This window comes from Salvia splendens, chromosome 7 (genome assembly GCF_004379255.2).
Source record: "Salvia splendens isolate huo1 chromosome 7, SspV2, whole genome shotgun sequence".
Lineage (NCBI taxonomy): Eukaryota > Viridiplantae > Streptophyta > Magnoliopsida > Lamiales > Lamiaceae > Salvia > Salvia splendens.
Window position 1 is genome coordinate 7,938,572 of NC_056038.1, and position 12,004 is coordinate 7,950,575.

Here is a 12,004-nt window from a genome sequence, read left to right on the forward strand (position 1 = left end):
GCGGGGTGGTCGGCGAGTCGTCGCAGCCGGCTGATGACGAGAGCCCGACACGAAGGAAGTGGACGAATACGGAGAATGTCGCGCTGTCCAAGGCGTGGGTGAGTGTTTGTGATGATCCCCTCGCCTCGAACAATCAGAGGATCGTCAACTTGTAGGCTAAAGTAGCAGCAACCTACAAGACATTTTACCCGGAGGGGAGGCCACGCAGCGGGGAGGAGTGCCGGAAGGGGTGGGACCGAATCGGGGCTGCGGTCAGGGACGAAGCCACACTGGGGCCTGGAGGGCCACTGAGCCCCCCAGCTATCGTAACCATTATTAGATATTATGCTTTAACAATACACTAAAAAGTGTTCCAGCTCAGTTGGTTAATATACTCCCCTTTCATCTGTGAGGAACTGTGTTCGACTCCCATGAAACACAGTTGATGTTTTCTTTTTGCAAAACACTAGATATACTTTCTTCATTTCGTTTTTTTTTTATGGACACCACTTAAGCTAATTCTAATGACTTTTTCACTTTATATTCTATTTTATTTCAAAATTTTCCATTTATATATTCTGTTCATTTTATAAATTTTCATGTTGGCCACTTTGAAAAATCTTTTTACTTATAATTTTTATCATTCATAAGATTCTTACTTTTTACACATCCACATCTACTAATTTATTTAATTTTAATGTTTATTATTTGTGTCACTTTGCAACATTTGATTATTTTAAACACTAATTGCATAGTTGATACTACCTCCGTCCCAGATAATTCGTCCCAGTATTCCATTTTAGTCCGTCCCACATAATTTGTCCCACTTCACTTTTACCATTTTTGGTAGTGGGCCCCATATTCCACTAACTCATTTCTACTCACATTTTATTATAAAACTAATATATAAAAGTAGGGCCCACATTCCACTAACTTTTTCAACCCACTTTCCATTACATTTCTTAAAACCCGTGCCGGGTCAAAGTGACCCGAATTATCTGGGACGGAGGGAGTATATTAAATATTTTTAGACTTCAATATACTCTTTAAATATGAAAATATTTTACTCCATATAATATTAATAAATTTCAGTCTAAGAATATACTCCATAATCTTTATTCATTTCTCTATAATCATCATTCAATTTCATCTCAAACTTCTCTTATTAAAGATTCATAGAAAATGAATCAAAGTTCTCTAATTAAAGATTCATAGAAAATTAACAAGTAAATATCGTAAGATTTAATCATTAAATAAATGAAAAAAATTATATTTTTTTCTTATGATATTTAGTCATCAATAAAAGTATTTGGACCCCCCAATAAAAAATTTCTGGCTTCGTCACTGGGCCTGCGGTCTCTCGATTTTCGGGCTTGTACACCAAAGCCCTCCGCATGCAGACCAGTGGCCAAACTGACGAGTACTGCAGGAGGATAGCGGAGAAAGCCTTCCCCGTGCCCGTGCTTTATAAGGACTTCACCTACTGGAACTGCTATGAGGTGTTGATGGACTCCGAGAAGTTTCGGGCAGGTGTCGATGCTGGCTGGCCGAAGAAGCAGCGACTGAACTATACCGGTGATTACAGCGGCGGCAACAGCGGCGGTTCCCACGACCTCCCCGAGGATGTTCAGGAGTTCCCGTCCCCTCCCGCGTTTACTCACCGCACTCGCCCTGTTGGTCAAAGGCGGGCGCAACGGGCTCGCCAGGGGTCCCAGGAGGTCCAGTCGGCATCCCCCCTGTTGGTAGGTCGACATCCGAGCTCGCCTTCTTCGTGCGTCAACAAACGCGGGCTCAGATGTACAAGATCTTAGCTGACTCGAAGACGGCAACTGACCCCGAGGAGAAGAGTTTTCTTCACTCAATGCTCGTGAGTATGCGGGCCGATTTGAATGCCGCCGCGGCACAGTTGGGGGGCTCAGACGCGGGCTCAGATGCCTCAGATTTGGGGGGTCCCGGATAGCGGTGACGACGGCGGCGGAGACGGCAACGACGGCGAGGTGTGAGGCGGAGGCGGGGGGGCTCGTGTGTGGAGGAGGAGTTTTTTTTAAAATTAATGTATTTTTTTAATTAATGTACTTTTTAAATTTTAATATTATTATTGATTTTTTCCGTATCCGTGTCGTAAATTTAATTCCGTATTTTGTGTTATTGTTAATTATTTATTTTTTTATAATTTTGGTTATTGTGGCTAGGCTATGACTAACCTATTGCTTGTCCAGTTGTTTATCTTGATGATGTGGCAGAAGGAGTTTTTACCTAGGCTATGACTGACCTACGACGAGTCTATTTCTATTGGAGATGCTCTAATAACCACAAATGAATTAATTTTTAAATCCACTATTAGTTCTTTTTTCTTTTTTGGTCGATCGAACTAGCTAGAGAAGTGACAGATTGCAATTTTGAACCATCAAAATAAACAAAAAGAAATTTTGTTGTCTGCCCCGAATTTAAAAAACCAAAGTTCAGTCCCCAATAAATACTCCACATAATAGAAATGGATTGTGGAAGAAACTTCAAGAACCGTCATTACTCATCATATTATATAGTGTAAAACAAGGGACTTAATTATATAATATCTTTATCTAGAAACGATGTTTTGATGATTTTTATTGCTTATTTGTTACTGTATTTAACAAATTTATTTCAATGTATAACTTTAACAAGAAATGATTCCAGTATATCTTGTTGCATATGCAGGATTTCGAGGTTGTTGATATGATGTGATATAGTCTAATTACCATCATAAAACACACGTCACTACAGAAATTTTGTGGTGGAGAATGAAGATAACTTTGATTTAAGTAAGAAATGTGGACATTAATTAAAGTGTGTGATGATATGGTTGGTCCTAATTTACCAGTTAGATAAATAATTCATGTCATTTTTATTTACGAGTATTTTCATATTAAACCATGGAAAATGATTTAAAAAAATGCGATTACCTCTATGTCCGAGCAGGGCGGAGCCAGGAGGGGCAAAAATATATTTATAATCAAATTTTGTTATAATGAGAAGGGGCATTTAAAAGAGAATTTAAAATAAATTTTTAAATCTGAAAAAAAATATCATGGGTATAAATTTTTGAGTAGGGGCAAATGCCCCATCAATCCTCCAAGTAGATCTGCCCATGTGTCTGAGGCTTATTGGTACCAATAAATTTCACTATGATACTATGCAAACCCAATTATAGAGAGTCATTTTTTATAGTTCACTTATACTATCACAAAAGACTAGAACAATGGTAATGACTAATGAAGCTAGAACTTCATATGCATTGGTACAAGAGTTTGATGATAAACTTTCACTAGAATTATGAGGAACAAATTGTTTTTGGAAGGGTTTGGTTTTTCAGAGACTTAATTGCTTTTCACATTAAATGTAATACGTAGACGGCCTCAAAGAAAACTTCTTCATCAAAACTTATTTTGAAGTAAAAAATTGAGTAATTTAATTTTGGTTGGTAGTATGTTAATATTTAATCATATTTAATCCAAATTTTAACCCACATCACAAATATTAACTCATGAGACGATCTCAAACACATGATTCTTATCATTAATATTTCATTTTATTAGAACAGTTTTTTTCAAATTGTGTGCTAAAGAAAGGCCCGGAAAACAGTCCAAGTTTGTCTCCAGTGTAGTTCTGGGCCTTCATCAATAACAAGAATACCTGCTAATTGAATTATTTGAATCTATTAAGTTTTCTTAAAAAATAGCCCTGGGCCTAGAAAAATCATATTTAAATTATTTCTTCCCACTTTTAATAATTAGGAGCAAATTTCTTCCCAGCTTTTTAAAAACATGTACTCCTCAAATACAATGTTAAATAATCATCTACACACACTATATTGAAACCATATGAAATAATCAAAAGATGAAAGCTGGATGCATATGACATGCAAAACATAACTGCATCACTGATCTCAAAGATTATGCAATCAAGACTATTGATTTTTAGTACTCTATTAGTTACAATTGTCGTAAAGAAGCATTTGGGAAGCCTATTCATAGAAGCATCAATGTATATATAAAAAAAACATTCATATAAACATAATTTTTAATTTCTACCGGGGAAAAAGTAACGTATGAGATCTATGAATCTAGATTGTGATACAAATGGTATAACCATCATAACCTATAAACATATATTCATAAAAGCAATGTTTTAAAAACCGGACCGGCAAGCGAACCGGCGACGTTACTGGTTCACGGTCCAACCGGTCCAACCGGTCGAACCATTGGTCTAACCGTTTTACTGTTGCAAATGTATATAAAAATATATTAATTTTAGTAAATGATTTACAATTAATAATATATCACAAAACATTAAACCTTATAGATAATTAGTGATGTATAAATATAAATAATATTAAAATTTAGTAAATATATTCAGATATATATATATATTTAATATTAGTTAGTCTAGATAAAAAATTTAATATTTCATGTATTAAAATAGATAATGTTTATATTAATTTAAGAAAATTTATTTCGTAAAATAATATATAATTAAATACGAATTAAGTACTTATTAATTAGTTTAGATAAGATTATTCATTAATGTCAATAGCTAGGGTATATAAATTAAGTATGTAAGGCCATCCACAACGCTGTTCCTATACCGTTCCTAAACCGTTCCTTAAACTACTATTTGCGGGCCCCACTGTACTTTTTTACTCCATTCCTTAACTAAGGAACGGAACCTGCAACCCTCCGTTCCTTAACCGTTCCTTAAATTACTATTCATTCAATTTCATTTTTTATTTTTATTTCCAACTCAATTCAATTAAAACAAACACACTTTAATAAAATTAAAATAACATTACAACTTAAAATTCAAAAAAATAGAAAAAGACATAATTAAAATCCTAAAAAAATAAAAATTGACATAATTTAAAATACAATTTTATAGAGACAACCAAGAATAAGTTTGTCCCACATCGAAAGTGGAACATAAAACATTCAAGGATGTCTCTATAAAATAGAGACAACCAAGAATGAGTTTGTCCCACATCGAAAGTGGAACATAAAACATTCAAGGTTGTCTCTATAAAATAGAGATAACCAAGAATGAGTTTGTCCCACATCGAAAGTGGAACATGAAACATTCAAGGATGTCTCTATAAAAGAGAGACAACCAAGAATGAGTTTTTCCCACATCGAAAGTGGAACATAAAACATTCAAGGATGTCTCTATAAAATAGAGATAATCAAGAATGAGTTTGTCCCACATCGAAAGTGGAACATAAAATATTCAAGGATGTCTCTATAAAATAGAGACAACCAAGATGAGTTTGTCCCACATTGAAAGTGAAACAAAAAACATTCAAGGATGTCTCTATAAAATAGAGATAACCAAGAATGAGTTTGTCCCACATCGAAAGTGGAACATGAAACATTCAAGGATGTCTCTATAAAAGAGAGACAACCAAGAATAAGTTTTTCCCACATCGAAAGTGGAACATAAAACATTCATGGATGTCTCTATAAAATAGAGATAATCAAGAATGAGTTTGTCCCACATCGAAAGTGGAACATAAAATATTCAAGGATGTCTCTATAAAATAGAGACAACCAAGATGAGTTTGTCCCACATCGAAAGTGGAACAAAAAACATTCAAGGATGTCTCTATAAAAGAGAGACAACCAAGAATGAGTTTCATAAATTCGCAAGCCCATCAAATATATATGGGCTAATACGAATTTCTAGTATTCATTTATTTGTAAAAATTGTTTTTAAATATAAAAAACAATTTTTATAAATAAAAATATTTTTTTTATTAAATTCGATTTTTAAAAAAAAAAATCGAATTATTGCGTCACCGTGACGACGCTCACTCGCGGGGCAGCGAGTGGGCGTCACGCGTCGAATGGGAGGCCGCCACGTCGCCTCGGCGTGTGGCGGAACGTGTCGTGCCGCGTCTCGCGGGAACGGCACCCGGCACGGCACCGGCACGGAATGGCGACGACACGGGCGGCTGCAACGCGTGCCGCCGCGGTTCCGTTCCTCCGGAACGAAATAAGGCACCGCAACGGCACGCGTTGCGGATGCTCTAATATAAAAAATTTATTTATAGTAAATAATGAATCTTATATGGTACTAATAATAATATAGGTGGTAAGTAGAGCATCATTAAATATAAAGGATGATAATTATATATATTATAATTAATAATTATATTAAAGAATAATAAAATTAAAATGAATTATTAGTTTTTTTAGATAAAATTAATGGTTAATGTATAAAAATATTTAATGTTCAAATTGTTCAATGAGCCCATATGATGGAGTGGTAGAGGTCTTCTTAACTAGAAGAGAGGTCATGAGTTCAACTTCTACCAACAACAAATTTTAAAAAATTTTGAAAAAAAAATAGAAAACCGGTTTCCGGTTCACGGCGGTTCAATGCAGTGGTGGTTTAAAGGGGTGAACCGGACCGGACTACCTACCGGTTCGTGGTCCGACCGGTCGAACCGGCCGGTCTGGTCCGATTTTTAAAACATTGCATAAAAGTGAATGAGTCTGGGTTCGAATCTCAATGCTGTCGTGTAGTTGCTTCCATCTCTCAGGTACAAGTGTGAGGCCTTGAGAGATGGGCTTCTGGTAGCCAGTGGGATAAGGTCTCCCCCTTAACGGGCTACTGCGTACCCTAATTGAACCCCCTCACATGATGTCGGGCCGGAGTGTGGGAGCAACCTAATTGAACCCCCTCACATGATGTCGGGCCGGAGTGTGGGAGCAACCAAGGCGACGTAATCGCCTTTTTTGTTGTAATATATTCATAAAAGTGAAAATTTAATTAGAACAAAGTGCAAAAGTGTTAGGACACATATACCTTAATTGGGGTTAGTGGATAATGGATTGGCTATACCTATACTACATTTGGTAATAATTTTGTGGACAGGTGACGATGCAAGGGAATTCCAATTACAGTGCACCCAATTAATCCTTTCCATTATTATCAACCTTTACTGCTTCTCAAGCTAACTTTTTCATATTAATTCATTTGATGCTGCACATTTTGTTACATCTATACAACAATATGGCCTAAAATCCAGTTAATGAAATATCATAAAAATATGTAGATTATATCATGATTATAAATAATGAAGGATGACTAAGGTAAGTAGGAACATGATTTTAATTCCCATATCGCTTGAGCCAACTCCAAGACTAGATTGGATTACAAGCAACAATTTCCTCTATAAAGCACAACTCCATATTCAAACATATCTAACCTGATCACATCATATGGCCTCTTCTCTCGTCTTTGTCGCTCTTTTCATCCTCTCAGTTTCCACTGCTGAACTTCGAGCTCATGGCCTCGACTCGAGGACCACAATAGCCCGATCGTGCTATCCCCTGAAATGTACGCGTACTTTCACCCAAAAGCACAACAGCCAAACACAAACCTGTGTAATTTACCAGACTGCTCTTTTGTAGCTGCAACGAGGCACGAGAGATCCAGAGCTCGGAGAAAGCATAAAAATAAGTTTAAAGTCAGTATTATCAGAATTCAGAGGCTATAAAAATTTGAAACTAAAGTAGGCTGGACTGCTACTGAGACAGACAGATAGAGATAGTACTCCAAAGCAAGGAAGTTTATACAACAGTAGCATGCATATTCAAAGTTCAACACTGGATTTTTCAAAATATTAGCAATTCCATGGATTGTTCATCAACATGCCACAATGTTAGATTAATAAATCATAGTATTTGTGATGATGTATGGCAATGCGTACCTAAAAGGCCATCCACAACCTTTCCCTTAAATTCCATCATTTTGATTAATTATTTATGGACCTCTCACACCACAATCTGTTAGTGTGGTAGAAGATGTTTTAAGAAAATTGTCCATTTCTCATTTGTGTAAATAGAAAATGTATTAGGAGATATGTTAGATTACCATTGGCAATCAGTATTACATTAGGAACAAGGCTAATAATGCCGATTTACATTTATTCTTGATCGGGTTGTTTTTTTTTAATTCCGAATTCCTCATTCCTTTCTTTCTAAATTACAAAACGACGCAGTTTTAGACGCTCCACCGCGGGCATAAATCTGACCCGACATCTATCAAGATCCAAACTCATCAGCGATGGCGACGACTAGCCTCACTCTCTCACTCCTACTCGCCTCTCTCCTCCTCTTCTCCCTCCTTTCCACCCCCGTTTTCGCCTCTTCCACCGCCGACGAAGACGACGAAGACCTCAGTTTCCTCGAGGAACCGGAATCCGCCGTGCCCGGCGACCATCCTCTCTCCGACGACGAATACTCCGACGACGGAGAAGATGAGGACTTCGAGAACTCCGACGACTTCGATGTGCCTTCCGATTTCGGCCACGGCGACGAAGGGGGTGGTGCAATTGATGAGAAGGATGTTCTGGTTTTGACGGACCGCAATTTGAGCAGCTTCGTTGATGAGAATAAGTATGTGATGGTGGAGTTCTACGCGCCCTGGTGCGGCCACTGCAAGGAGCTGGCGCCGGAGTACGCCGCCGCCGCTACCGAGCTTAAGGATGCGGATGTGAAGCTTGCTAAGGTCGACGCAACGGTGGAGAATGCGCTCGCGGAGAATTATGAAGTTCAGGGGTTTCCGACTGTTTTGTTTTTTGTGGATGGGGAGCACCAAACCTACTCCGGTCAACGGACAAAGTGAGTCTTTTTAATTTGATTTCTCACTTTGGTTTGCCATTGACAGAGGGAGTTCGAACTGGATTTCTCACTTAATTCTTGTGTACTTTGATGATTACATTTCCGAATTACAGAACTATTATGCTATCTATGGCTATGTTATTGAAGAATTGGAATATAGGAGTAGTTTATTTCCCTACTTTTTCAGGCATCCAATTTAGGTCTTTCAATATAGTTCTATAAACATGAATCCACTTCAAATTAGCATTTTTAGCACCAAATACTGCATCAGATTCTTAGCTAAACTGTTTCCGATGAAATCAAATTCAAGGTCTCAGTTCATAATTGTGAGCTAATAATTGTAGTTCAATTTCTGTTGTCTTTCTTACATACCTCATTGCTTGCTATAAAATAGTAGTACATCTTATCATGCATTGTTTCTTTTGTCATGTCTGACATGTGAATACTGGTCAGACTATAAATTACTGTCCAAGCACTTCTGCATTTGATTGTATGCTGGATGATGATTCAAGGTTGACATTTAATTGTTTTGTGATTCTTCTTCTTCTCAAAAGTTTTAAAATAAAAGGTTGATCTTGGTGCAGGGATGCTATTGTTACCTGGATCAAGAAGAAAACTGGACCTGGTGTATCTAACATAACTACAACAGAGGATGCCGAGCGTATATTGACGTCTGAGGAGAAGGTTGTTCTGGCCTTCCTCGACTCATTGGTGGTAAGCTACTACTTACCTAAGCCTTTTTTCTTATAAATGTATTCATTGATTATATGCGGGATTGTGCACTACTTTTCCGCTCATGTTTGTATTGTTGATTTTCTATGACATATTGATGATAGTAGTATCTGCGCATCTGCTTATATCTTTAAACTTCCCTGTTCAAACAATGCCTTCTTAATATGGCCAAGTTTTTCTTTTGTCTATACCCTTTGTGATAAGCTGTAATTTGTCTATAACTATTTGCAAACTGATAATATTCCCATGAGCAAGTAAATTATCAGGTGTAGGATAGAGGATCCCCTATGAGACAAAAGCATTCTAAACATGATTTCTTATTGATTGCAACAGGGTCCTGACAGTGAAGAGTTTGCAGCTGCGTCAAAGCTTGATGATGATGTTAACTTTTACCAAACTGCAAATCCTAATGTTGCAAAGCTGTTTAACTTGGAAGCTGACGTTAAGCGCCCTGCAATAGTCCTATTGAAGAAAGAGGCGGAGAAAGTGACACATTTTGGTTGGTAACCGATATACACCTGTTTTTTCTCAGCTTTATGCTAGCCGGTGTTCTGATTGAATTAATCCACTTGATACTCTGTGTAGATGGTCAATTCAAAAAGTCTGCAATAGCTAAATTCGTCTCTGCCAACAAACTTCCTATTGTGATCACTTTTAGCAGAGAAAGTGCCTCAATGATATTTGAGAGTCCAATAAAAAAGCAGGTCAGTTACAAGGTTGTATTTTTATAGTAAAACCTCCGCACAACTGTCGTTTGGCATTCTCTGTGATCTTTCATTTGTATGGATTTATGTTGTCACTGTTACTAAACTGAGCTCCTACATTACAAACTCAGGTTTTGCTTTTTGCCACGTCTAATAACTCACAAGAGGCCTTTCAAGCATTTCAAGAAGCTGCAAATCTCTTCAAGGGAAAGGTATCGTAATGTTTGCCTTTTACTAATATTACCAAATTTATGGATTATATCTATTTTTTCATAACCTGTTCAAAATTTACTGCAGCTGATATTTGTATATGTGGATGTTGGCAATGAAGAAGTAGGGAGACCTGTGGCAGATTATTTTGGAATCACTGGAGACGATCCAAAAGTAACTTTGATTTTGAACTTCTCTTTTTCTTTATGTGTGCCTTACCTATTGGGAAACTTCGAATAGTCAATTGTTCTTAATCTTCCTGCAGATTTTGGGCTATGTTGCAAGTGAGGAGACTAAGAAATTTGTCTTTGACGGGGAAGTTACTCTAGAGACAATCAAGGTAGAAATACTCTTATTTGCATTTTTATCTGTTGGTTCTGTTTCATGTTGTGTGTTGTTATATATGCGAGTCTACTATCATCACCTTTTGAAATGTCATTTGTCTTGATGATGCCACTCTATTCACTTCATCAGACATTCGGGGAGGCTTTTGTTGAAGACAAGCTCAAACCATTCTACAAATCAGACCCAATTCCTGTGAATGTTAGTTCTGGCTGCTTCTTTTAATCTGATTATTTTCATTTTAATTTTCTGATCAACTTTTCTCCAATGTTTCATGTTGCAGAATGATGGTGACGTAAAAATTGTTGTTGGGGACAATTTCGATGATATTGTTTTGGATGAGTCTAAAGATGTTCTTCTTGAGGTAGCAATAATGACATTGATCGTAGCACGATAGTTTCTCTGATGATTGGTTTTCTAGTTCACTAACATATTTTCCTGTACTATGTAGATTTATGCACCGTGGTGTGGTCATTGCCAATCTCTCGAACCAACATACAACAAACTCGCCAACCACTTGCGTGGTATTGAATCTCTAGTCGTGGCGAAAATGGATGGAACCACGAATGAACACCCCAGAGCCAAGGTATTTTGACTAGCCTCCTTCCTGGATTCGAAAGTCATATTTTAGTATCGCTGTCAAGTCTTTGAGGTTTCATACATTTTTTGCAGGCTGAGGGGTACCCCACAATTGTCTTCTTCCCAGCAGGAAAGAAGAGTGCCGATCCTGTAAGCCATATAACCAAAACCTTGCCTCGTTTTTTTTTGCTGTGGTACGAGCTACAACTGTGTTTGCTTCGACTTTTGCAGATTCCAGTTGAGTCCGAGCGAACAGTGGTGGCGTTCTACAAGTTCATCAAGAAGCATGCTTCTATCCCGTTTAAGCTACCTAAACCTAGCTCGTCTCCGGCATCGTCATCTGACAATGCTCACGCCAAGGAAGACGCGACGACCTCCTCCAGTGATGTCAAAGATGAGCTATAGCCTATAGACACTATTTACTCAATTTCGACAAAGTCTCTCTAGTCTGATTGTGCTAATAGGAAGCTGAATAATTAGTTACCAGTTTTGGTTATATATGATCAAGTTTTTAGACCAAGGGTACATTGCTAAGTTTATTTTAGATAACTTATAAGATCCAACAAGTTATGAAATGTTTCTAGAGATTAAAAGATATAATATCTCAAGGGTTTATACATTCTTCAAGTGTTTGGCTAATTCAGTTTTACAAATTAGATAGAGAATTGTGACAAAATATATTGGATTAAGGAGCTTATAAGTTGTTAGATTTGATTTGTCAAATAGTAATGGGGTATCTATAAGATTACAGATTTAGAGTGCGACTTAGAGTATCAAAGTCCAATTGATCTTTTTTTCTTC

At 37.2% G+C, this 12,004-nt stretch overlaps 1 protein-coding gene across 1 annotated transcript; it reads left to right on the forward strand.

Annotated features, from left to right (window-relative positions):
- The first annotated feature begins 8,035 nt into the window (after nt 1–8,035).
- LOC121741443 (protein disulfide isomerase-like 1-4) lies at nt 8,036–11,830 on the forward strand. The gene is made up of 12 exons (XM_042134201.1): nt 8,036–8,636; nt 9,221–9,350; nt 9,702–9,867; nt 9,954–10,072; nt 10,204–10,284; nt 10,370–10,456; nt 10,548–10,622; nt 10,757–10,825; nt 10,908–10,988; nt 11,076–11,210; nt 11,297–11,353; nt 11,435–11,830. The coding sequence occupies exons 1-12, from the start codon at nt 8,080–8,082 to the stop codon at nt 11,606–11,608; spliced, it is 1,731 nt and encodes a 576-aa protein (XP_041990135.1). The 5' UTR covers nt 8,036–8,079; the 3' UTR covers nt 11,609–11,830.
- Nucleotides 11,831–12,004: the final 174 nt, after the last annotated feature.